This window comes from Ictalurus punctatus, chromosome 3 (assembly GCF_001660625.3).
Source record: "Ictalurus punctatus breed USDA103 chromosome 3, Coco_2.0, whole genome shotgun sequence".
NCBI lineage: Eukaryota > Metazoa > Chordata > Actinopteri > Siluriformes > Ictaluridae > Ictalurus > Ictalurus punctatus.
In genome coordinates this window covers 4,851,936-4,879,442 of record NC_030418.2, presented here as the reverse complement: position 1 = coordinate 4,879,442, position 27,507 = coordinate 4,851,936, and the positions used below count along the sequence as shown (strand labels likewise).

At 39.4% G+C, this 27,507-nt stretch overlaps 1 protein-coding gene across 3 annotated transcripts in view; it reads left to right on the top strand.

Annotated features, from left to right (window-relative positions):
- The window catches only part of macrod2 (mono-ADP ribosylhydrolase 2), a 613,005-nt gene that overhangs the window by 6,992 nt on the left and 578,506 nt on the right, over positions 1-27,507 (top strand). For all 3 annotated transcript variants that reach the window (XM_053679442.1, XM_053679443.1, XM_017463465.3), the window contains exon 3: positions 2,219-2,320. In XM_053679442.1, the coding sequence (XP_053535417.1) occupies positions 2,219-2,320 (102 nt within the window). The remainder of the gene's footprint in view (positions 1-2,218; positions 2,321-27,507) is intronic.

Sequence of the window (27,507 nt, the reverse complement as noted above, 5' to 3'; positions counted from 1 at the left end):
GGGAAATAACTGAAGTGTAAAAGTCTATTACGTAACTATCCTTACACTTTATTTTTCTACTGTTGGCAAGAACCTACACTGCCCTGCTCAATTTGGTGAACTTTATATCCTACTGTGGAAAACTGGAATATGAACACGACAGGAAATCTCAAGATTTTACTTAGTTGATCGTAAATTATTAAGGGAAGGTTCGGTTTCGGAACTCTGAACTTCTCGCACTCAAATCGTGGATCATTTAGAATAATGGGTGATGTGCAGTGTATTTTGTGTAATTATCCCCCCCCCCCCCCCCCCCCCAATTTCTGTAAATGAAAAAGTCTGTAATAATCAGTAGCAATAATCACCAAATAAAAAAACAGCAGTAAACTGTTTTTAAATCAAATATTGCCTATGGCAGCATTCTCTGTGCATAATTTGATTCGTAATCCATATTCAGTTGCAAAATGTGTATTTGTGTTTTTTTGTGCACACCAATATACAATATCTAACTAAATTAAAATGCAAATGAAGGCTCCTCTTGACATTTTTTTTTTTTAAATGCCCAAACTGGTATGACTTATATAATATAATATAATATATATATATATATATATATATATATATATATACGTATAATATATATATATACATTTTAACATTTCTAATTAAATGTTGCCATAATTTCCATCAGCATGAAAAAGTACACCAAATGTATATAGTTTACTTGGACCACTATATAGATGGATCACTCTGATTGACAGGACACAGAGTATGCTCGCTCTCGTGTGTGTGTGTGTGTGTGTGTGTGTGTGTGTGTGTGTGTGTGTGTATCTCTATATCTCAAATTGCCATGTTATCATTGCCACTCTTTTTTTATTTTTTATTTTTATTATTTTGTTTTATTTTTTTAAAAAAACATCAACCAAAAAAAAAACGAGTGGCATGCATGATAACATGGCAATTTGAAAAAAAAATCAGGACAGGTTGCAAACTCCATCTAAGGCCAGGAGTCACAAGAGCAAAACTGACTGGATTTTATATATATAATTTTTTATTTTTTTTTCCATGTCATATTTACTCCCTAATCTCATCCCGTATGTTTTACTGTAGCTTCGTCATGGAGTCCGGAAATAAATCTCGGATTTGTTTAATACACAGATGAGCAGGTGAAACGCGGTAAAAAGCTCTTTAGGTAATTTATGCTAGAATAGTGTGCTGTTTAGTGTATTTTAGAACCAGCTGGTGGTTGAGCAAATGCCATGTAGTGCAGAGGATGGAGCTCCAGCGGGATGTCAGTAGGAGGCCATTGCAGTGAGCTGCTGTCAGCTTGCTAATGATGGTGTTGTCTGCTTTTCTCCTCAGCAAAGGGCGGTCAGTTTCAGTCGCTAATTTGTTAGGAAACACGTTTAGAAACCAAAAGTTTCTAAAAGAAACTTCCTTGGCAATCTGGAATCCACTTAAAACATAATATAATATAAACAACAGCATATAGAGTTGAACAGAAATGAGTCACACCTTCAATAACTGATGATATAAAAGTACATCATTTAACACTGGGCTCATTTCTGTAATAGTTCTATAATTATGTATTCTCTATAATGCAGCGTGATCCTGTCTGGTAACTGAAGGCATATAGATGGGGTTAATCAATACGAATTCATGCTTTATCTCAACCGATCTTAATGTTTTAAGAAGCTATGAGTACTAAGGGAACGTTGAGCCACTTGGACGAGGATCTTGTGTAGCTGTTAAACCAAACGAGTCCATTGAATTCGTGCATTTCGGCCATGTTTGAACTCGATTCAGAATGTAAAATAAAATATTCAAGGTCACTTGAATGCGTTTATGTTCTACGATGCCTGCATAAACTGTTGGGGAAATTAGGTTTACATGATTTGGAATCTCTTGTACTCCTATTCTGTCTGTTTTGTTCACTTGTTGAGCTGAAGTTAAATCAATGCGGTTTATTGATTTTGCATATACGTGTAATGTTTTTGAACCAGAGCGTAGTTTGTGTTCAATTTTTCACGAGCGTTTATTGACTATATAATGATATTAAAATATTATATTGCACGAAATCCAATAGCTTTTAACCGAAAGCATTGCATTTCCATTCTCGTTTTCTTACTTGACTTCTTAAAAGATACAGGAATTGACAGGCTTTTTTATTGCCGTTTAATGTAGACTGCGTAACTTGGTTTGAGCAAACAGGATTACAAATGTTCTTTGATTTTCTCAGAGTCAGATGAAGAGGAGGAAAACCCGGTCTCATTGTGTGACAAAGTCTCTCTGTACAAGGGTGACATCACCATCCTGGAAGTGGACGCCATCGTGAATGCAGGTAAGCGCTTTGGACCCGTGCGTAATGTTTCATTTCGATCAAAGCTTCCTGGATATGAACTCGCTTTGCTTTACTGTGTTGCTGTTTGGCCCAGTGATGCACCAGTTTGTTGTGTTTGCCTGCCCCCTAGTGCCTGCACAGCTTTTTTTCCCCCCCTTTTCTTTTCTGTCTTTGTTTATACACACTCACTAAAAACGCTAGGGATCAATTTGTGTGAAGCTGATGCTGTTTAATTAAAAGGTGTGTTCATTTCAAACGGATTACAGCAAGAAATACGCCTGGGTGGTCATCAGTCTGGGCGCGATGCCAAAGCCTATCACTACATGTAGGGGATGAAAGTTGAAAAATATTGAGCCTGTCTTGCATATCCCAAATCAGTTTTATACAAAAGTCCAGAGGATTATAGTGCAGAGTCCTGTGTGACAGGTGTATAGACCTTCTTGATTAGTTCACATACAGTGTTGTGATGTGATATGTCCTGATTTTGTGTATATTTCATATTAAATAGTTTTAAGTGAAATACAACATAAAACAAAGGCAACCTGAGTAAACACACACTGCAGTTTTTATTATTATAATTTTTTTTATTGAAGCAAAAAAGTTATCCAACACATCGCCCATGTGAAAAACTAATTGACCCCTTAAACTTAAAATCTGGTTGTACCACCTTTAGCAGCAATAACTGCAACCAAATGCTACCGATAACCGGATCTTCTCTGCTTTAGTTCAGCCACACTGGAGGGTTTTCGAGCATGAACTGCCTGTTTAAGGTCCTGCCACAGCATCTCAATTGGTTCAATCAGGAATAGGCCTCTCCAAAACTTTTACTATTTTGAGTCATTCAGAGATGGCGCTAGTCCTATGCTTAGGATCATTGTCTTGCTGCATAATCCAGTCACGCCTGAGTTTTAACTTACGGACTGAAGACCAGACATTCTCCTTTAGGATTTTCTGGTACAGGGCAGAATTCATGTTTCCTTCAATTACTGCAAGTTGCCCAGGTCCTGAAGCAGCACAGCATCCCCACACCATCACACTGCCACCACCATGCTTGACCGTAGGTATGATGTTCTTTTTGTGTAATTCTGTTTGGTTTATGCCAGATGTAACGGTACACCTGTCTTCCAAACAGTTCCACTTTCGACTCGTTAATCCACAGAACATTCTCTCAAAAGATTTGAGGATCCTCAAGGTGTGTTTTGACAAAATTCAGATGTGCCTTAATGTTCTTCTGGGTTAGCAGTGGTTTTCGCCTCTCCACTCTTCCATGGATGCCATTTTTGCCCAATGTCTTTCTGATTGTGGAGTCATGAACAGTGACCTTTATTGATGCAAGAGCGGCCTGTAGTTCCTTTGATTGGCTCTTTTGTGACTTGCTGGATGAGTCGTTGCTGTGCTCTTGGAGGAATTCTGGAAGGTCGGCCACTTCTGTGAAGGTTCACTACTGTGCCGAGTTTTTCCATTTGAAGATGACGGGTCTCACTGTGATTTTTTTTTTTTTTTTTTTTTTTTTTTTTTTTTTTTTTTTTTTTTTTTTTTGAGCCCCAGAGCCTTTTAAATAGCTTTGGAACATTTCCCAGACTGTATTTCAATCACCTTCTTCCTCATCAAGGAAGTGTGTTACTGGGTAAGACCTTTTAACCAACTTCACGCTGTTGAAAAAGTTCTATTTAAGTGTTGATGTGATTGAACAGGGTTTGCAGTAATCAGCCCTGGTTGCATCTAGTCCAGCTGAGCCCCGTTAGCAATGCACTTTCATAGATTTGGGGAATTATTAACTACGGGGGGAAAATACATTTTCACGCAACTGTTTTTGTTTCATCATTTGAAAAACTGTATTTTGTGTACACTCAGGTTGCAATTGTATTAATTGTTTCAGAAATTAAAACGAGAAACACAAACAGAAGAAATCAGTAAAAAAAAAAAAATCACTTTTTTACGTCACTGTAAGACACAGCAGTGGCTGTCAGAGAATTTAAGCTGTACACAATGTTAATGGAGTTAATTAACATTAGCTAATTTGCTGGAAAAAAAAAAACTGGCTGCTTTTTCAGTTGTTAAAAAACGAGACGCATTTAATGTCTCGCGTGTTCAGCTGAAACTCTGCATTACTCCCGAATCCTTTTCCATCTGTCCTTTGGAAAATTTTTGATGAAACTCATTTCAGATCTCTCTCCCCGTCTGATCCTCCACGTTCAGCCTTATCGGATGATGACTCTGTCTCAACACTGTGAAAGTAGTTGGACCTTTTTTCGTGCCTAAGCCTGGAGTGTGATGTATGAGGTTTCTGAGCGAGGGTTTTGTGATGAGGCTATTACCGACTTTCCCGGGTGACACTCAGCAGCTCTGGAGAACCACATTTTAAAGTCTTTTTCTCGTTTAACTCAATAATTCTCCTTAATGTTGGGAAATGCATAGGAAATGCAAACCGTATCCCCCCCCTCAATTTTCTCTGTGCAAAATCGACTTTTTTTTCTTTTCTTGTTCCTTCCTTGAACTTGTTCATGACCTGAAAGTTGATTGGTTGAGTAAACCTGTCACAATAATTATGTTATCAATGTATCGTAAGATATATGCACTTGACATTGATCATTTTTTTGCTTTTTGAAAAGGTGTGTTTGTGTTGTTATGCTGTTGTATTATCGCTATATCCGTGGCATACGATGGTCTTAAAATGGCAGTAGTATTGTTTGTTGCAATTACAATATCATCCAACCAAAGTAGTTATCGTGACGGGCCTCTGGACGAGTCGTCACAGATTGACGACTGCTTTCCGTCGAGATGTGACTGATTTTCTGGATTGCACACTATAATCTGCAGATCTCGTCTCTGATTTAAAACTAGCAATCATATCTGTTGGTATTTTGAAGCAGGTTGTATAGTTCCAGTTATGTTTTATATAGTGCTTTTGTAGACCGTCAAAGTGCTTTGATTATAGTATGGGGGCGAGGTGGGGTGGTTCTCCTTAACCACCACTAGTGTGTAGCATCCAACTGGATGGTGTGAATGCAGCCATAGTGCTCCAGAACACCCACTACATCCCAGATATTAGTGGAGAAGAGAGTAATGTAGCCATTTCAGGGATTGGGGATTATTAAGGGGCCATGATGGAGAAGGGCCAATGGGGGAATTTCTCCAGGGCACTGGGGTTATACTCGTACTCTTTTACAGTTAGTATCATTAGTATATAATGACCACAGGACCTCGGTTTAACGTCTCCTCTGAAATACGATGCTGTTTTTACAGTTTCGTGTCCCAGTCACTATACTGTGGCATTGGGCCCCACACAGACCACTGGGTGAGCGCCCCCTGCAGGCCTCACTAATACCACTTCCAGCAGCAACCTTAGTTTTCCCCAGGAGGTCTCCCATCCAGGTACTGTCCAGGCTCAACCCTGCTCTACCTCAGTCATTATCCTGAAATGTTATTTGTATACAAGGTATGAGGACTTTTGTGCATGCTGCAGACATCTTTGAATAATGGATAGCAACTTGTCGCACTGTCATAGTGTTTTCTCTTCCCTCCTTCAGAAAGGTTGATAACGACTTGTTTTGGATGCAGATGAGGTGGTTGTTTGGATTTGCTGACTAAAGGAGTTTGCTCCGTTTCAGACACGGGTTATTGTCTCCCGTGAGGCTTCACATTATGCGAAGAATAACGACGCCTCGTTATTTACTTAGTACACATCAACGGGGTATTAAAAAATAAACAGGGCCGTCAGGTGAAGGATGTTTTTCAGATTCCAGATTTTGCATTTGGATGCAACCCTTAGTGGGTTCCTCTGAAACTTCTTTAATAATGCCTCATAAAGCTCCAATCATGTCCTTTAGCTAAGTAACTTGTACGAGACTATTACCTTTTTATTTTGCAAATGAAATATTAAACCGATTCATAATCAGACACATTACTGAGGTTAACACTTAATGAAGTTGATATTTTAATGTAACTGAGGAGAAAGTTGTCCCTGTTGGTCTTTATGACTGTTTCTGACAAATGCTTTATGGAGAATCATTAAATGTCTCGAATGCTGTTAAGTGCTCTTAACATTTGCTAATAGGCTTGCTATCTTGGCTTAATTAGGAGTCATCTTGTGTTTCTCTGACTGGCAGAAGCATATTGATGATTTATATTGCAGCAGGCACTGTTTCAGAAAATAGTTGTAATCGTGCCAATACCTAACCTGGGGGGCAAAAGGCCTGATCCAAAAGGACCAGAGTGTTTCCATTGCAGTAATTCTTTTGTTGTGTGTTTATTGCAATGTTTTACATCAGAGTGCTGTTGAATCCTTGAATCTTATTGTTCAGAAAGTGTTGATTAATTTTCCATAGCAGCAGCTCGGAAAGTAGTGCCGGCTGTAATTCAGATGGAAAATGTGTTATTGAACGAAGAAAAACGTCTAATCACTGATATCGCAAAGCTTTCTGTAAGGAGATGTTTATTTAGCATTTATGGAAGGAGTCCCCAGTGTCAGTCTGACACTGACATGACCAAGTCTTTTGCCCATTATCCCTCCGTCCGTCCATCCATCGTCCCTCTGTCCATCCATCATCCCTCATTCTGTCCATCCATCATCCCTCATTCTGTCCATCCATTATCCCTCCGCTCGTCCGTCCATCCATCATCCCTGTCTGTCCATCCATCCATCTATTATCCCTCCGTCCATCCGTTACCCCTCCGTCCGTTCATCCGTCCATCCGTTACCCCTCCGTCTGTTCGTCTGACCATCCATTATCCCCCCCGTCCGTCTGTCCGTCCATCCATTATCCCTCCGTCCGTCCATTCATTCATCTGTCCAAACATCTAGGAACAGATGGCGGAGAAAAAAACTAAGCATTTTCTCCTTCAGCCTTTTTGAGGTAATTCACTTTCTTGCTAATCCATAGCTGATGGATTTAAGTGCCCTTTGGCTGAAGTTTTATTTATTTATTTATTTATTTATTTATTTAATAACTCCGGTTTCCTTCCCCGGTCCAAAGACATGGATGGTAGGCTGATTGGCCAAAGTGTCCAAAGTGTCTGTGGTGTATGAATGGGTGTGTGAGTGTGTGTGTTTGTGTGCCCTGCGATGGATTGGCACCGTGTCCAGGGTGTACCTGCCTTGTGCCCAATGCTCCCTGGGATAGGCTCCAGGTTTCCCTGTGACCCTGAAAAGGATAAAGCGGTATAGAAAATGGAAATCTTCTTCTTCTTTTTTTTTTTTTTTTTTTTTTTTTTTTTTCTTTTTTTTTTGAAAAACACTTCTCAAAGAAAGCATGAGGTGGGGGGTGGGGGGGGTGAACTTCTGACAGCTTTTTATTAATTCGTTTTATTTTGCTCTCCTGTTTTTCTCTCTGTCTCTCCGTCGTTCCCTCTTTATGTATGCAGAGATTTATGTAATCCTAGTTTGTAACCCCGATACACCTCATGTTATTTATTGCTGTTGGATCTAGCTTAGGTCAGTAGAGTAATTGGCTTATACGGCCGAAAGTGCGAGGGAAGTCACGGGACACACAGATGGCTGGATGTTTTATCTATTAAAAGCCAGCGGAGATCAGAGAAGTAATCACACCAAAGCAACAAGACAGTGCAGTAATAGGATTAAACAGACCTTTTTAGAATGGGTTTAGATTCGTTAGTTTGGCCCTTTTCAAGCCCCTTATGTTCATAATTACGTTCTTAGTATAAGCTATAGTTTCTGGAGTGAATTTGATATCAGATGCAAAGGAAACAATGGTGTTGGTCTCGCTTAGAAAGCAGACATGGTTCCATCTCGCACTCTCCAGTGTTCTTTGGTAAGTCCATCTGGGAGAGCCCTTACGCTGCGTTCACACCAGCCATGCCGAAGCAGCCGGAAGCCAATCGTTTTTAGTGACTCAGCTGTTGGATATGTGAAAACGTTGAACTTCATGCAAATGAGAAGATACATGGTGTGATGACTAACATTGGGAACGAGGGACGGTGCTTCTTTTTTCCTCCTCTAGTCTACAACATTATATATTTTTTTTTTACTTGTTCAGTCACAGCTCTTGAACCAGCCCGTAAGGGTTGACGTTCTTCAGGCTTTACTATTTCCCCAATTTAGAAAGACACCCCCTTTTTTTTAACAAAATGTTTGCTCTTTGCGACTTTTTCGCAAACATTTTCAGTTCTTTGTCACACTGCAGAGAGTTAACATGTACAATATATATACCCAAGTGATTTCTCTGCATAATTGAAATTTCAGCAGAAATGCGTATAATTAGCAGGCAACACATCATCGGGTTCAGTCGACAGAAATAGTGTAGTTGTGAACAAGTCTCTCTCTTCTGTTTCTTACAACTGTCATACAATTGCAAATAAACCATATTTTCCGTTAGTTAACAGGTTGTCAGTCCTCACCAGAGAAAACCGTATCTAACTGAAGTAACTTACTTGTTCAGAGAGCTTTTTAGTGACGTCAGCGTGCTGAATAAGAACACAGCCGGTACGTGAGAACGTGTGGGTTCTGTGCAAAGCATCCTTAGTAACTTCCTGGGCAGGGACACCATGGTTTAAATGAGGTTATTACTAGTCAGGTATATTGGGAATAGAACCATGTAAATGAATCGGAAATGATCAGAAGCAGATGCCCACAACTTGAATGATGTAGCTGAGGTTGAGTGAAGATAATGTTATTGCTTTGATTGGCTTTGGTTATTACACTAGTTCCATTGTGATCAACAGTGGTACAACAACTGCTATTCACTTTCAGTAAGAACATAAGTTAGTAATCATGCTTGGCAGATGTTTAATTCCATGTAAACCACCAATAAGAGCCTGAGGCGTTCATCACTATGCAGATCACGGTCTCGAACAATATTGTCCCAACCCCCCCCCCACCACCACCACCACTCAATTGTTCCTAATCTCCAAATCTGAAATTTATTCAGAAAGCTCGCAGCACTCAATAAAACCCTGAGTGATTTGTTTTAGGCCGATATTACAGTAATGATTTATAAAGAATATATTATGCAGCCCTGAAGGGACTGAATTCATTTATTTCGAAACACATAAGCACTAAGTAGGATGGTGCATTATGTACAGTCAGTCTCAGGATCTTTTTCTCACTCGTTTCTATTATTTTGACAACAATTAATTAGTTTCCATTTAAAAAAAAAAAAAAAAAAAAAAAAACAACCAACAAAACACTTTTTATTAAATGGAAACTTTCAGTGGAAAGTTATAGATTTTGCAATGGTTTAACATGATTATCTATTCATTTTATTTTTGTAAGGATTGTCCTTGAAAGAATGGTTGTAAATGTAAAAATGCGATGTTTTAATGTTGCGGTCGAGGGAAAGACGTAAATATTAGTTTTTGTGGCGAAAGTGTGATTTGTACATGGGATTATCCATCCCCTACTGCATATATAATCCTGAAAATGATTTAATCTGGAATCCAGAAAAAAATGGCAGGAAATATTCATTTGTTAATGTAATAAAACTGAAAGGACTGATGTACGGTGGCCTCGACTAATATTGGCACCCTTTGTAAATATGAGCAAAGAAGGCTGTGAAGTCTGAGACCGTTCCTCCATACAGAATCTCTCCAGATCCTTCACGTTTCAAGGTCCACGCTGGTGGACTCTCCTCTTCGGTTCACCCCACAGGATTTCTATGGGTTTCAGGTCATGGCAGGACCTTGATTTTGTGGACAGTAAACCATTTTTGTGTTGATTTTGATGTATGTTTTGGATCATCTTCCCGCTGCAAGATCCAACCACGGCCCAATTTAAGCTTTCTGGCAGAGGTTTTCATTTCATCAGTCAAGTTTTCATTTAAAATCTGTTGATATTTGATATTGTCCATGACGCCATGTATCCTAACAAAATGTCCAGGTCCACTGGTAGACATCTACAAAACATTAAAGAACCACCACCATATTTAACTGTGGGAATGAGGTGCTTTTCCATATGGCTACCTCTCTCTGGTGTTTATTGCCAAAAAGCTCTACTTTAGTTTCATCCGACCATAGAACCCGATCCCATTTGAAGTTCCATTAGTGTCTGGCACACTGAAGACAATTGAGTTTGTTTTTGGATGAGAGTAGAGGCTTTTTTCTTGAAACCCTTCCAAACAATTTGTGGTGATGTAGGCGACTTCAGATTGTAGTTTTAGAGACTTTCTGACCCCAAGACACAACTAACTTCTGCAACTCTCCCGCTGTGATCCTTGGAAATTTTTTGGCCACTCGAACCATCCTCACAGCCTTCTTTGCTCATATTTACCAAGGGTGCCAATATTTGTGGAAGCCACTGTAGTTGGTGTATTGACAGTTGAAAATAAATTCACTCCAAAAAGCTATAGATAGTGAATCTCATCTTTGACGGGTAATAAGAAACATAAATGGCCTCCCTGTTCTCAGTATCTGGTATAACAAAGTGAAATTTAACGGAGACCCGTAAAGTTATACAAGATAGTTTTGCTTTTTTTTTTTTTTTTTTTTTTTTTTTTTTTTACTTTTGCACATAAGTTACGAGGCTAACGTAGGTGACGAGTAACGGAAGACTTTTTCAGAAAGTTTTGCGTAAACACAAGCCCAAATCTTTATTTATTTGCTTCAAATGACTAGCTACGGTATGTCATTTTTACATTTTGACTCTGTAAAGCCCTATATCCAGTCTTCCCAGGATAGCCTCTGGTTTAAATACGACCCTAATCAAGACAAAGTGACGACTAAAGATGAACGAATAAATGGTCTGTATGACTTTCAGCTTTCTGATGCATTTCCACCTTTCAATTTTGTAAGATGGGGCCACAAGTGTCAGATTATAATGTTGCAGCTCGTAGCTACACCGTGAAACCGGATGTGGTTTTAGGCGGATATTTACAGTAAAAAGATTTTGTTTTGAGTAGTTATTTCCATTACTTGTTCGCCTCATAGCTCCAAATCTAAATAAGCAGACAGCAAACACCATTTTGATGGAAATTTATGTACGTTTCAAGGTTTTAAACGACCGAAACAATGTTAGACCATGTAGTGCATTGCATTTTGTTTATTGATCGAGTGGCACGTGTAAGGGAATTGTTAGCGAATTATCAGAGGTGATGCTTCAGCAACTTGCGTTTTAACAGTGCTGTAGCCTTTAGAAATCCTGCACAACATCTGTAGGGTGACTATTTTTAATCCTACACATGGTGTCTGTGCGGGCTGGTGTTTGTACTCCCAGTGCTGTAGCTTTCATGCATGTGAAATGCTAGGCAGCATGAAATTAAATGGCAATGGCAAATTAATTCCGGGCAACTTCCCTGCACACGCCGAGAGAGGTTAGGATGCGGACGCGAGGAACTGGCTTTTAAATCACTCTCTGGATGGCCAATTATTTTTGCATGGAAATAAATTTCTTGTCAGTCTCGCTAATTGAAATAGCAAGTGATGTTGAAGCCGTGGAAGGTGTGGAAATTTTTTAATTGCTCTCCTTTGCATGTTTTCACACAAGGCTGGCACTGTGTAAAGTAAACAGAATAGGTGGAAAATATTTAATACGGTCTTACATGGTAGGGATGCCAGGTAAGCTAGTTTTAAATCATTGTGCTTGTGTGGGGTTTTTTTTTTTTTTTTTAAAACAGCTTTTCAAAAGAATCCGTCAGATTAAACATGAAAGAATTAGATGCTCCTACAAGGCCTTTTTGTGCTTATAAACCTGTTATGTAATACACTCAATTTAGCAGCAGACTATTTGATAACTGTTCTAAATGGAGAGGGTTTTTTTTTTTTCTTTTCCTCTTTTCTTGCCCCTCAGTGATAGACCAGGGGCCATATGCTGTAATGGTGACTAATGCACAATCCACAAAGCTTAATGGAAAGCACTTAGCATCCATCTTTAAACGATGATCGATGGATTCACTTTTCTAATCATCAGTGGAGAGAAAGAAAGATAAATCTCCGACCACGCCTCTTCAGAAAACCATATGTTGCTATTGGTTATTTTTTAAAAAAAAGTGTCTCTTCATCAGGAAGTGAGCAACAGAAAGATAATTTCAGACTGTCACTTCTTTAATTGACATTAAACTATATATCGATGTATAGTTAATACCGAATAAATAAAATATTTTATTTTGTGCTTTGGTTTATTTTACAGTAGCGTACACAGCTGTAGATGTAAAGGGGGAAAAAAAAATTATAATGGATAAAATAAAGGAATGTTTGTCTAAATTCTGCTCAAAAATTAAATGTCAATGGGAAATTAATTTCACAATTAATCAGCAATGGAAAATTCATTTTAATCAGAATAATAAATGTATAATTCCTTGACAATGGCAAATTAGCTTTTACAAAAATGTAATGCCGGAGACGAACTGAAGGGGGCACGGTGGTTTAGCAGTTAGCACGTTTCCCTCGCACCTCCAGGGTTGGGTTTGTTTCCTGCCTCCACCGTGTGCACGGGGAGCTTGCATGCTGTCCCTGTGTTTCCAGGGTTTCCTTCAGGTACTCCGGTTTCCTCCCCCAGTCCAGAGACATCTATTGTAGGCTGATTTGGTATCTCTAAATTGTCCATATAGTGTGTATGTGTGCATCTGTGCCCTGCGATGGGTTTGCACCCTGTCCAGGGTGTCTCCCACCTTGTACCCCGAGTCCCCTGGGATAGACTCCAGGCTCCCCGGCAACATTAAATGAAATGGACGACAAATTGATTGTGTGGATGGGGGGGAGGGTTAAATCGAGCAGTCAGTAGTGCCAAGTCAATATATTGTAGTAGTCCAGAATCAGTATATTGCTAGTCTGCACATTACCTGACTAAAAGTGGAATTGTACTGTATAAAAATGAGATTTTAATATAGTTGTAGAATTTAGAAAATAAATCCTGTTAAATGTTATTTTTTGATGGGAACAGAACGTAAAGACGAACCTTGAATATTATCGTAGTAAGTAAAGATAACGTAATATTAATATAGACTGACTGTTAAAGCCCTGAAATGAGCCTTATGCTCTATGACGAAGATTTTAATGTCTTAAACATAAGGTACACGAGACCCTTAGGACTGCGAGTTAAATGTTTTATGACCTCTGCATATCTTTATAAGAATTGTAGATCTCTACTCTGAGAATGAGTTCTGACAGGAAACGTGCGTGTATAACCGAGATCGTGATGATAACCCTAGACCTCCTGCACAGGGCGGCTCCTTTTCCCTTCCGTCCGCCGTCGTTCGCTTAAAGTTTCTAGAGCGTTGCGTTTAGATCAGCGTCAGACTTGCAGCGCGGTCTAGAGTTAGCGGTCGAGTCATTCGGCGTGCACAATTAAAAAGAAACGATCCAGTCACTTTAATTGTATGAAAATCAATCTAACCCTATTGGCATGGAAAACGACGAGCATGCTCGATCCAAATGCGATTACCAGCTTTGAATAAGTCAATAAGCACTGTTGTGCGTGCCAAAAAAGTATTAGCTAATTTGCTAATTTGGCAGTCGTCCTTAGTGTTTTGAGTGAGAACACCAAGTAGGAATTAATCGACTTGATAAGTCATTTGGTGCTTTACTGTTCTGTTAATTTAATAAGCTGTTATTCATTGTGTGGTCATTAATGTTCACATCTCTGTATGAGAAGTAAGCATTGCCCAGGCTTTTTGGGCTGTTGAACTCGTTGTTAAACATTTCTTGCTAGCTAAAAATAATCAGGCTAATAAACTTGTACTCGTAATTGTTTCAATTAGCAGTGTTTACAAGATTCACCTTCGGTAGCTATAATTGGGTGTTTCCATTGAACACTGAATATCCTGGATGATGAGTACGACACGTTTAGTGCTACGCTATACCAATTTTTTTTATTTATTTATTTATTAATTCCCCCCAGTACGTCTGGAAAATCGAACGCTTCCTTTAGTGTTTCCTTTCAGTGTGTGTTTCTTATATTGCGCCAGCTTCATGTTTGTGAATGGCAGCTCGTCTACACCTTTATACTCTCAGATCAGATCGGACAGGTGCATCTCAAACAATGTGAATATCGTGGAGAAGTTCCCAGTCCTGCTGGAAAAGCAAATCAACATCTCCATAAAGCTCATCAGCAGATAGAAGCATGAAGTGCTCTGAAATCTCCTGGTAGACGCTGCATTGACTCGAGAAAACAGTGGACCAACAGCAGCAGGTGACATGGCACCTCAACTCATCAAGCCACTTGGATTCTGTCCCTCTCCACTCTTCCTCCAGACTCTGGGACCTTGATTTCCAAATGAAATGCAACATTTACTTTCATCTTCCCCGTGATTGTAGTTGTGTGCACTGAACCAGACTGCAAGATTAAAGCCTCAGGAAACCTTTGCAGGGGTTTTGAGTTAATTAACTGATTAGAGCTCTTGTCAGGTCGACATTTCTGCATGATAAATTCTTTATTCTAATATTTTGAGATACTGGATTTTTGATTTCCGTAAGCTGTTCAAGATTAAAACAAACAAACAAAAAAAAGGCTTGAAATATTTCACTTTGTGTAATGAATCTAGACTATATGAAAGATTCACTTTTTTAATTAAATTACAGGGAAAAAATGTACCTTTCCATGATAGTTAAATATGCAAAAATGACTTTAAATCAGTGACGGGGTGTTCTTTACACTCGGATTATTTTCCTGTAACAGCCTGTCCTGAAGTTTTTCCTTTTTTAGTAGGAAAAAAAAATTTGTTCCTCTTATATACCAGTAATGTGCCAACAATTTTTAAAAAAATTTATTAAAGTACAAGCACAGTGTGTCCTTTTTAGAGTTGAAAGGAAAAAGCAGGCACGCTGTATTATTGGCGGTTAAATAAATAGCCAGTTGTCCAATTCTTCATTCGATGGAGATTCATAAACTACTTGTGTGTGAAAAATCAGTGTGTAGTGCACTATGGGAAAGTTCAGAGTTCAGTCATGTAGTCTTTTTGTTTAGCAGTAGGGAATTTTATATTCAGGAGATTTTATAGGTCCGTTTCTTTTTACTGAAAGCGTGTCAACTTAAATTTCATTCACGACGTCGCTTTGACGTTGTCTCTCCCTTTTTATTTCTCATAGTGCACCCAGAGGTCATGTGGTAGAACTTTATGAACTTTATCACCTTTATGATCACTATGAGCAATAGTGCAAAATCTGCAGAAATGACACACAAACTTTTTTTTTTGTGTGTGTGTGTGTGCGCAGCCACGCTTGCTTTTGAGTTTTGAACTGCGAGACATTTGGAAGAAAAAAAAAAATGATGTAGAGGAAAGCATAACGTGCTTGTACTGTCTCAAATGGATGTGTGGGCGAAAAGAACAATGAGTCACATTTAGGTCCTGAAAGTGCCGGGTGCGCGTGTCTGTGTATGCGTGTCCATCTCCTCCACAATTATCTGTGTATGCCACCCACGGATGGATGAAAGTCAAATGAATCTTTTTTTAATTTTCATTTTGTAAATTATTTTTTTTTTGGACCTCAAACTTGAGACGCATGTACTTTTCGCGACAAATATTCAGGACTAGCCTGTGGCCACAAGGAGGCAGTGTGCATCCACGGCAAACTTTACACCGAGCCACAAACTCGGGTTTTTACTTTCAAGCTCGTTAGGGGCATCGAAGGTGACAGTCATGCTGCTATCATTGTTCATTTTTGTTGGTGAAGTAATGATTTTTTTCGGGGTGTGTGTTTTTCATTTATTTATTTTTTTGCTTACAGTGATGTTCATTGTTGTAAGAGTTATTTGAAATCCACAGCTTGTGATGGTTGTATTACATGTCCCTTTTCTTGTTCTAGTAGGAAGCTGTATGTCCTGTTCAGTTGTAATGTAGTAAGAGTAATTTTGTAGCTGGGAGAATGAGTTTTAAGGAGGAAATGGTAGTGGAATTGAGTTTTCAGATAGAAGAAACAAAATGTGAAAAGGGGGGAAATAACAAACAAACCTGATGTTCCTGTTTGTGTTGTGAAATCAGCCATGAGTGCTGTATCTGATCTGGATAGCTTATTGTTGTGGAGAGGACCATCTGCTTTTTAAATGAATTTTAGATCAAGTCTTTCTGAATTTTAGTTCAGAGCCTAGATTTAGTTCAAAGTCGTCTTTGAACAAACATGTAGTTGGATAGTGAAAATGTCAGAGGAAACCATTTAGTCACATTAAGGTGGGTGGGGTTTTTTTTTTTTTTTTTTTTTTTTTTAACCTGAGGATGTCAGTGCATTTTGTGTTTGGAGTGGCGTGGGAAACTTGTTTTTCAAAGACCCGATCGCCGGTTCTCTTAAATAGTGGTCTGAGGCCCGATATCAGAGTAACGTGATTGCTTCAGCTCGTCACATTACCTCCTCTTTTAAGTTTCAAGATGACCTGAAAGAGCTGTCATGATCATATTTGGAGCACCACGTTGAGGTATAAAACCACACTTTTGTAGGACCGGAGCACTGTAATTAGCTCCCCATTGTGGCGCAAATGCTTGCGCTGAACTCTTTGTTTGCAGGTATTCCTGCACGATAATACGATAAAAGCGTTGAACGTCGCTGCTTGAGTGTTGGTACCAAAGGAAAACCGGTTTAAAAAAAAAAAAAAACAAAAAACGCGAATGGGTGAAAGTTGCGCCTAACGCGTGCACGAAAGTGCCGTATGGAATTGAGCAACGGGTGTATGGATGGGAAGGAATGTCTGTCAGTGGTCACCAGCCCTCTAACTTGAGATCTATCTTCCTGCAGGTTTCATCTCCAACACGCCTGTTTTAGTTGATCAAGACCTTCTTAAGGCGGTGATTTAGATGGTCAGGCAGGCATGATTATCGTATAAGGTCGATCTACAGGAACAGGGTTGGTGACCACTACTCTATGTCGAAGGCATATCTGCGACAATGAGCCCCGTCCTCCCCGGGGGGAAGGGGGGGGGTCAAAAATTCTGAGTGAAAAAGGTAGCATTAAGCATATTCCCTGTCCTTCTTCAGTCCCTCTAGTTCCTTGGGTTTTGGTAGCTGTTCTTGCAAAATGGAAGCTGTCACTAAAGCCTGCTGTTAAACATCCTCCACCCAGGGATGAGGAAAGTAAAAGTGACTTAGAAAAATACTTCGCTAGATTGCGTGTGTATATAGTGGCACTGTTTTCCATATCGGCTCTTCGGAGCATTCTGATTGCAGTTGGCGACCACTCCAGGTAGATGCAGTCTGATGCACTTTTTACTGAGGTCATATTCTTGGTAGAGGGCAGTTTACTTTCTCTGGAAAACTCTTAATGCACTCCAATTGGAAATGTCGACTGTGCCTTCCGGACATAATGTTTCATTTCTTTCTCCACAAAGTGAACATTTTGTCTGAAATTAGCACATCGTGACGCAGGGACGTACGCGCGTACGAACAGAACGCGTCCGTGTCTAAGCGTGCCATCCTTTTTATTTTAGAATGGTTTCGTTAAGAGCCTTTTAAAAAAAATAAAATAAACTAAAGCCTTTCTGTAGTTATTTATTAACACTTTTTCAGCCTAAGAAGAGCCCTTTTTAAAGTTGAAGCCCTGCAGGCAATAAATAAAAGCACAGTGTTTTTGAACTGAACTTTAATTAGCAGTCCATAATTATAAAACCTTCGCTTATTTAAGCAGCTCATTATTGAAATGTAGAAGTATTATTATCGAAATTGAAATGTAGAATAAATTGCGCTTTTTAAAAAAAAAAAATAAATAAAAAAAATCTATATATATTTTAACAGCTTAATCTCAGAATCCGATGTGCAAGCGCAAGACGGTTGCCTAAGCAAATTACTGTTTCTTTTACTCCAGCGCGGTCTTTGATTACACGTTGAACCCGATGTTTAAGCGCAAGTATGTAATAGACCCGATTAACCAGGATGAACTTTTTAATTGTAATTGCATGTTGATGTCTTGACTGACGATCCCGCTGCATTGTCCACCACCATTGACTGACCATATCTCCAGGTCAGCACATTTTACTGTTTGTTTTATTTCTTTATTTTTATTAAAAGCTCTCACTCGTGTGGTTGCGGTTCACGTTACGTGATGGGACCTAAGAAAAGCTGTGTAAAAGCATGTTTGAGAGCACACATCGCTCTCTGTTTAAACGGTAACTTGTGTCCTTGGCGCTACATCGGCTTTGCCGAAAGAAACGCTGGTAGTTACAAGAAGCGTGTAGAGCTTTTTCATATGGTAGTGTTCATAAGACGCGCATGGTAGACCGGCGTACGGACCGGATCACAGTGTATATGAAGGTGAACTTTCACTCCAGCATGTCCATGTTCCCCAGAGAGCGCTGGAGCTGGGACCAGGGTGGAGGTCTACACTTATGCTAATTTTCTTCTAGGCTTTAGCGTTGGAGTTGGAGGGAAAACGGACCGCGTGAGAGACGAGAGCGAGCGCACCAGTTTCCACCAGTTTGGATATGCTAACCGTGAAAGATATTTTGTTTTGATAAGGCTGTTGAAGGTTTATTAGGCGTAGCGTGAAGGTATTTTCTGTGAACTGGCGAGCATACATGGTCGTTAGGGCTGTACTCGGTCTGTGCCAGTCATGAAAATTATTGTTTGCAGTTGCAGTTATAGCTTAATGGTCCCTTGAAACTCCTATAATATTTGTACTGTTAAAGTCTATTTCACCTGATAGCACAGAGGCACAACACTGCACTTTAACACAGCACCGGAGCCATTCGGAGATGTATTTTCAGCGCTGTGTTACCTGATTTGTTAACTCTCTCTCTTTTTATTTATTTATTTATTTATTTTTTGGTAAAGCATTCCAGAAATCAAAATTGTGTAATTCCCCACATAGTTACATCACCACCACCACCACCACCATGCTGAATTAGGTCAGATTACGTCCATGGATTCATGCAGGATGAGATGATCTGTGCCCTACAATAGATCATCTGCAATGGTGCTAGATTGGTAGCCAGATTGCTTTCTATATTATACAGTTGTGCCCAAAAGTTTGCACACCCCTTGCAGAATCTGCTAAATCTTAATACTGTTAATAAAATGAAGGCCATGTTGCTTTTTTATTTAATACTGTCCTGAATAAGCTAGTTCACATAACAGATGTTTACATGTAATCCACAAGACAAGATAATAGCTGAATTTATCAAAACTACCCTGTTCAAAAGTTTACATACGCTTGATTCTTAATACTGTGTGTCGTTACCAGGATGATCCACGACTGTTGTGGGAGAGTTGATCACGAGTCCCTTGTTTGTCCTGAGCAGTTAAACTGCCCACTGTTCATCAGAAAAATCCCCCTGGTCCTGCACATTCTTTGCTTTTCCAGCATCTTCTGCATATTGAAGATGAAGGGGGGTGTAAACTTTTGAACAGGATGAAGTTTTTTTTCTTTTTCCCCCCCATTTAGTACTGCCCTTCAGTTGCTAAATAAGATGGTTACTTGTCTCCCAGAAAAGAAAATAACAATTTACACCGATCATCCTGTTCAAAAGCTTAGCCCCCCCCCCCCCCCCCCCCCCAGGCTGTTAATGTATGGTGTTACCTTCTTGAGCATCAGTGAACATTTGCACCTCATGCAACAGTTGTGTACGAGTCCCTCAGTTGTCCTCAGTGCGACAAGACGGATCTCAACATCACACAGCCCGTGTTGGAAAGGGTCCAAATATGCAGAAGATGCTGGAAAAGCAAAGAATGTGCAGGACCTGGAGGATTTTTCTGCAGAACAGTGGGAAGTTTAACTGCTCAGGACAAACAAGGGACTCGTGAACAATTCTCACAAAACACAGAAACAGTCGTGGATCAAACAGGTAACGCACTATAATAGTGGAATTGATTTTTAAAAAAATGACCCCGTTCAAAAGTTTACATGCCCTCGATTCTTAATACTGTGTCTTGTAGACTATATGTAAACATCTGATATGTGAAATAGTGCTTCAGGACAGAACTAAATAAAAAAACATGGGATTTTTTATGATCCCTCATATTTTGCTAACAGTATTAAGATTTAGCAGATTCTGCAAGGGGTATGCAAACTTTTGGGCGAGTGTGTGTGTGTGTGTGTGTGTGTGTGTGTGTGTATATAGCAGTAGATTCTGAGTTAACTCTCAGAATACTTTCAAAGCTGCAGCCTCAGGCAAACTGGATTTGAGACCTTGAGGTTTTTGTGATGGAATTGCTTGGCTCATGCCAAGATGAAATCGTTGAAAAAGTAACTTTATATATATATAAAAAAAAAAAAAAGACAAGTACTAGGACTGTGAAAACCGGTGAAAGTATTTTAATATATTTTAACACAAGTCCCTTATATTGAAGCAGAATGAATCTAATTCCCTCTCCACCGCGAGAAAAAGACGCACGCCGAACTACGCCGGCCAATTTGGATTTCTATTACATATCGTTTAGATCATGCGCTATGACTATTGGGAGATTCGAAAATTAGATTCCAAACCTCCAGCTATACATGACCAATATACACAGGGTTGAAACGAGACGGCAGCAGTATTTCTTTGAAATGTGACATGAGGCAATGAGTCATTAGCTATGGATGAGTAAAAATAAAAAGACGCATCATTATTTCATTAATAAGTATGACTTGTTCTGAACCTCATCAGACAAAATGAATCCCACTAATAGCCGCTGCCGTCGCGGTCATGCTTGTTTTGGCGTTGTTTACTGTGCAAATCAGGTGGAAAATTTAAAAGTCTAATGAAAGTCCGGGCTTGATTAGAGTAAAATCGCCTCATGCCCGGGGTAGCGTAAAACAAACTCTGGACTACGTCGTATGTTGTTCGTTAAAATGTTGTGAACTCTCAGACGACTTTTTATTTATTTATTTTATAGAAAGTATTTTTGCTTTATCTTGAAATGATTTTGTTCAACATTGTGTGTTGTGAATACTTATATGGCAGTTAAATTTAAAACCCCTCCTCTTAGTGGCCCTTACCTGCTATTATGAATTATTTTTGGATCGTTGCCCCACCATTCTTTCTACTCTGTTCAGAATAACTGAATGTGATCTTTTCCTACTTCTCTCTCTCTCTCGCTCTCTCCCTCCTGCTTTATTTCAGGAACAATATTTTCCAATTTCTTCTTTATCAGTTTTTTTTTTTCTTTCACGAGTCCAGCGAACAGGTGTTGAATTGAATCGAAAGATTGCCATTTGCCATTTAACCTGTGCGAGAGAGAAGAAAGACAAAAATTGGCATAGATCCCTGCTACTCTCGCAAACAGGAACACTAAGAGGTCCCAGTGCCTTGTAGGAGTGTTTTTATAAAGTGTATTTATAGCACCGTTTTTCAGAACTGCGCCAAGACTAGCAAAAAGTAGGAGGCACGGTAATGACAGCGAAGGGAGTCGGGCTCAGTTTCAGTCTCCTTTAAGGACACGTTAATTGCACTTCTTGTACAGTCATCTGAGAATGGAATGTTGGTAGGGGAAGGCAATTATGGCACCTGCATGCCGCAAATACAAAAATCACAGGAGATCAAATGGGTTAATTTAGATTCATATAATGATATTTCAAGGAGAAATGTTGCCTACAAAGGCAGTAAAATGAAATCTACTTCTGGTGATGCAAAACCCTGAAAGAACAATAACCCAGACAAAACAATGTACACAAATATACAGTACAGGTTAAACCATTTTTTTTTTTCTTTCTTTGAGATATGCTTCTTAATAGAGAACAAATTACACTCACTGTCCACTTTATTAGGAACACGGGTCATCTAATCAGCCAATCATGTGGTAGCAGCGCATTGCAAAATAAAATCATGCCGATACAGGAGAAGAGCTTCAGTTAATATTCACAACAAACATCAGAAAGTGGGGAAAAGTGTGATCTCTGTGACTTCGACCGTGACCTGGTTGTTGGTGCCAGGGTATTTCCGAAACTGCTGATCTCTTTGGAGTTTCACACGCACAACAGTCTCTAGAGTTTACACAGAATGGTGCGAAAAACCGAAAAAAAACATTGATTCGCGCGACAGTTCTTCGAGTGGGAACGCCTTGTTGATGAGAGGTCCGAGGACAATGATCAGATTGGTTCGAGTTGCCAGGAAGGATATAGTAACGCGTATGATCACTCTTTACAGACGTGGCGAATAGAAAATCAAATCAGCACGCGCAAAACATCGACCCTTGAGGTGGACGGGCTACGAGAGTAGAGAAGACCACATCGCGTTCTATTCCTGTCAGCCACGAACAGGAATCTGAGGCCATCACGGGCACAGCCTCATCGAACCTGGACAGTTGAAGATTAGAAAAAAATAATAATAATTTCACCTGGTCTCTAGTTTCAGCGAGTCTGTTGTACAGGTGTTCCTAATAAAGTGGATGGCGAGTGCGGATTTCCAGTAGGTCTCGCACTCAAGCTCGGTAAACAGGTTTTTTTTAGTATGTGTAGTTTTAGGGCTTTATTAGATATAAGGTGAGCTATAAAAGGATTGGGTGACTTGTTTATTCCTTCGCCTCCTTTTCAAGCCCATGTACATGAAACCATGCTTCATGCTCAGTCATCTCTTTTTTTTTTTTTTGACCAGCTACTCAAAACTGTGCTGTAATCTTCCAGGGTTTGAACCCTATATTTTTAACCAACACCTTTTCATCAAACTATTAATTAGAGGATCAGGAGACGCCGGGCATTTAGCACTGCATTTCACCATATTTAGATTTCCGAGTAGTAAAAGAAGCAGGGGGGGGACGTGACCGTCTCGAAAAACGCTCTGATTTGATCCGGGCTTGTGATCCCTGAAGATGGTCTAGAGGATGGAGAAAGACTAAGGAATATAAAAACACTGACCACAAAGACGACGCATGATTGTTTTTGCTCCATGCATCTAGAGAGTTTAGGCTCTTGGACAACAAGTGCCAAGTCCAGTTTTTGACTAATTTGTTTGACCCCCCCCCAGTAATCCTTCCATGTGCCACTTTTAAAGGATTGGTTGCCTGACATTAGGAGGGGGGGGGGGGGGGGGGGGGGGACAACACAAGCGAGTGAGTGAGCACGCGCTCTACAAGCAGATGTTTTTGTAATTGTGTCCCAAATACTGCTGATTGCAGTTGGACCTTATGAAAGTGATGGATCATGTGTCCTGACTTGGAAACAGTCTGCATGGAAACCAGATGTGTAGATGTATTTTATCTATAATTAATTCATCATTTAATATAAATGTATTAATTTCCATTTCCCAAGTGCTAAGGCCAAGATTGAAAAGAAACGGACAGTTTCTTCAAAGTTGGAGACATAAGGCATGCCTACTGTATGCTTCACATACTTGCCAAATTTACAAAGTATTTCATAAGCTCGACGAATGATCTTTTTGCGAGAAAGTGATGCCAAGAATTTTCTAGAACTTCTGCTAATGGACCTTAAGTTAAGTATTTGGAGTCATTAAATTTCCCAATTTCTTCTGTGCATGACCAGCCTTGGAAAATCCATATATGTGCTGTCTTGTTAATTGGTGTTAAATTTTTTAATGTTGGTCTACAAACAAATGATACCAAACCAAATTATACAAAACAAATATTTTTTTTCTTCCATTTCTTTGTGATATGTTTTGGCAGCTTGTACAGATCTCTGTTAGCTTTTAAGTTTGCGCGGTGTTCTTTTCCTCCTAGACGATTTTGCAGTGTTGTGACATTGGATGGGATTAAAATCGGGACTCAAGGACGAGTCCATTAAATGATATCCCTTTTCCTATTTTAAAGGAAGAACACTACATAGCCGACCTGGCAATGATCTCTGGATCATGCTCTATGGTGCTATTGAAAGACATGCTTCCTCCCTCACGCCGAGGTTTCTGTCAGGTTTTTATCAAGGACAGCTCGGTATTGCATACTACTTATTTCCCAATCAATTCTGACAAGATTGCCAGTCACTGCTGCTGAAATGTATTCCCACAGCTACAAGCTGCATACTTTATACGGATGGCGTGATCTCATTAGTGTACAGTGTTTGATTTGCCCTAAAGTGATGTGCTCTTTAGTCTTAAGGCTAACACTTTTTTTCATTAATTAATTAAGTTATTTATTTATTTTAAATGTCTTCAGATTGTAGGACTGAATTCTGTGAGCTCTCTGGGACGGGTATATGTTTCTCGAATCCTCTCGTGTGCTAATTTAATTTTATTTATTTATTTGTTTGTTTGTTTATTTATTTATTTATTTATTTATTTTTACATGTATTTAGACTCACTCAGGCTTGAATGTCCGGTGACTCGGTATGACGCAGGTACAGGAAATTACTGACGAAACCTACTGAATTGACCAATTATCTGTCATGTGTGAGACTTGTTGTGGGGAGGAGGGGTGGCAGGAGAGTGTTGAGAGCCATTATAGCCAATCAGATGCAGTCGTATTCATTTGCAAAGAAGAAGCTGCTGGTAATAGGGTGTCAAGAAATGTGACCTCTTTTTTTTTTGTATGAGATGTTGAAATGAATGACTGGATATTATCAGTGTGGTGAAATTCGTATGTTCTTATAGTCAGTATCAGTGTTTTATGCGTCATGTATTCCACCAATATATATTTTTTTCTTACTTTCTGTCCGTCACATTGAGAGGTACTGGTGTGACACAGACATGTCTGTCATACAAGTGCCTTTTTTTTTTTTGTATTTGTTTATTTCTCAATTCTGTATTTCTTTCTATAATTCATTCTCTCTGTATTCCTCCATGCCTTCTTGCCTGCCTGTCAATCATAAGTGCCACTCTTTCTTGCTTTGTGTATTCCTTCCTTTGTTCTTGTCTGTCTGTCTAACTGAACATTTGAGAGGTATGTCTGTCTGTCATACCAGTGTCTCTCAGTGTTCAGTTTGTTGATCTGTTTGTGGAGAATTTAGCATCCCCCAACCTAACCCCCCCCCAATGTAAACTTAACGTAAGCCTGAAATTCAACACCTAACTGACAACAGCGTTAATCCGATATCTCAAAGTCTCTGATTGTAGTTACTTATGGTGTTGGACCTGTTGTGATTTGAATAAGGTGAAGGAGATTGCAGAGAGATGTTGCTGATACTGATATTACCGATTCTTTTCCTTCTACTTGCTTTCCTTGGCCATTTTCAGTCAACTCGTCGTGGCAATTTTTTTTTTTTTTTTCCTTTTTCTTTTCCCCACCAAATTGAGAGATGACCGTAATGGTCACAGTGATGACAGTAAAAGTGGCTGCATCATTATATGTGCAGCAAGGCCATTGTTAAGTAAAAGGGGGAAGAAATCCTTGGATTGGAGGCTCGTCCATAAAAACTCGATTGAAAATCTCCATTGTGACTGAATCAAAATGATTTTCGTTTCAGCTCGTTGTTGACTGTAAATGGTGGGGGTAATTTTAGTATGTAAGGGCATTATCAATGTACTTACAGATTTTATGAAGTCAGCAAGTTGTTGTTGTTAGAATGCAAACATATTAGTTGTATCTGGAGATATGGTGGTGGTGTGGGGGGGACGACAGCGCAATACTACTTTTGACTATTTTGAAGCACTAATGATTTTTTTGTTTTGTTTTGTTTGTTTATTTGGAGTTACATGTCGTGTGAGACGGTACATGTAACCAATCCGAAGCAAACAGTTCTGCTAGTACTGCGTCTAAAAGCAGATCATTCTTGTTGATACCAAACATTATGTAGTGGGGAAAGAAAACATTCCAGACCCTCTTATCAAGAGCACTCTACTCTGACATCGCATTAACAACTAGCTCATTATGTAGAAAAGATGGCAGTAGCTTCGAGTGTGTGTGAGGTTCTTGGTGTTGGTGTTGGCGGTGGCTAATGGGATGTAGGATTGGCTACGTAACTGCTGCTAGTGCTGAGATGCATTAGTTCAAAATAAGTGAAAAATCAGGGGGAAAGAAGCTCAAGTAAATGTACCTTGACAGTGAGTAGGGACAGCCAGATGGTTGTCACATCACTCTTTCTCCAAATTCACAGGCTTGCAGTCGGTTTTTCCCTTCTCTCTCTCTCTCTCTCTTTTTTTTTCTTTTTTTTTTTTTCGCCCAATAGTTTGGCATGAACTACATGGCTTCTGGGTTTTTGGCAGCAGCACTATGTAGTGCGTTTAAATATTTTAAATCAAGAAACCACTTAAAAGGTCAAGGAGACATTGTACTTGAATACCTGTGTGCGGTAAGTGCGTCTTACCCTCTCATGTTCACCATCAAAGCATTTTGTAACTTGTCGGGGCTTAAATTCATTAAGGAATTTAAAGGATTGTTTTATGTCTTCAGTGGGATGTAACACCGTCCCGCTATCTCTTTGGTTATCTGTTTAGTGCTCCAAAAGTCCAAATGCAATTGATTTGATTTATTTTATTTTTTTTATTCAAATGTGAACTCTACAATTACGTTGTACATCAGAACAAATTTTGAAAATGGCCGCAGCAAAATCGAGCATTTTTGGCCGCAACAATCACAAAAACGAACAAACTGCGAAATCCTGTACGGACTGACTACTTGGTACGCCACTGTCGATCCTGGGGGCGGAGCTTTGTGAACATGGTCAGGAATCTATCGTGGTTTGATGGGGGTTATGGGTGGGGTGTTTTAGTATGGGTTTAGTTGTAGGGCTCAAGGACAAAAACCTTCAGATGTTGAATAAACCTACTTAACTGTTAGAGACCTAATCTTGAAAAGAATGGCTAATCTTACTGAATGCACCTTTTCTTTTAAGACGAATTTTATTATAATGCGCCTTAATATTTAAATAAAATGTATTAGATTATTGTTTGGAGACCCCAGTAGAGGCATGCCGCACTGTACACAGCATATATGGGCTATATGGACCTGTGACTCTTTAAATAAAAGCATATTTCTTTTGGGACGTTTATGATGTGTTAGAGCTATGGTTTTTATCTGTAAGTCATTTTCCACATCTGACCTGTAAACAATCTTTGGAACGTTTCTTATCCTTTTGCAAAGGGATGGGTTTTTAGAATATTTTCAATGGGGCCTGTAAAAACCCGCTCCCATCGTTCTGTCTCCCGAGGCTCATCAGTGTTGAGGTGAGAGCTACAGAACAGTGAGAGACCTGCTGTCTTTGTCAATATGGTATCCGTCACGCCTGTAGATCGCAGTGTGTAGATCGCAGTGTGTCGCTTGTCATGCTGTTCAGTCATGTTGACTGCTGTTTTTTTTTTTTTTTTTTCTGTTTCTAAAAAAAAAAAAAAAAAAAGTACAAACCAAAGTTGTAGGGCAGAGAACAGCGTGTCAAATCCTAAAACATTAATCACAGAATGCTTGAATGTGTCCTTTAGACGTTTTTTGTCTTCTGTACCTTTGCACTGTTCGCCGAGCTCAAGACTGGGAAAAGATCCCGTTTTATACTCTCCGTCTTTCCTCATTATTTGTTGCAAA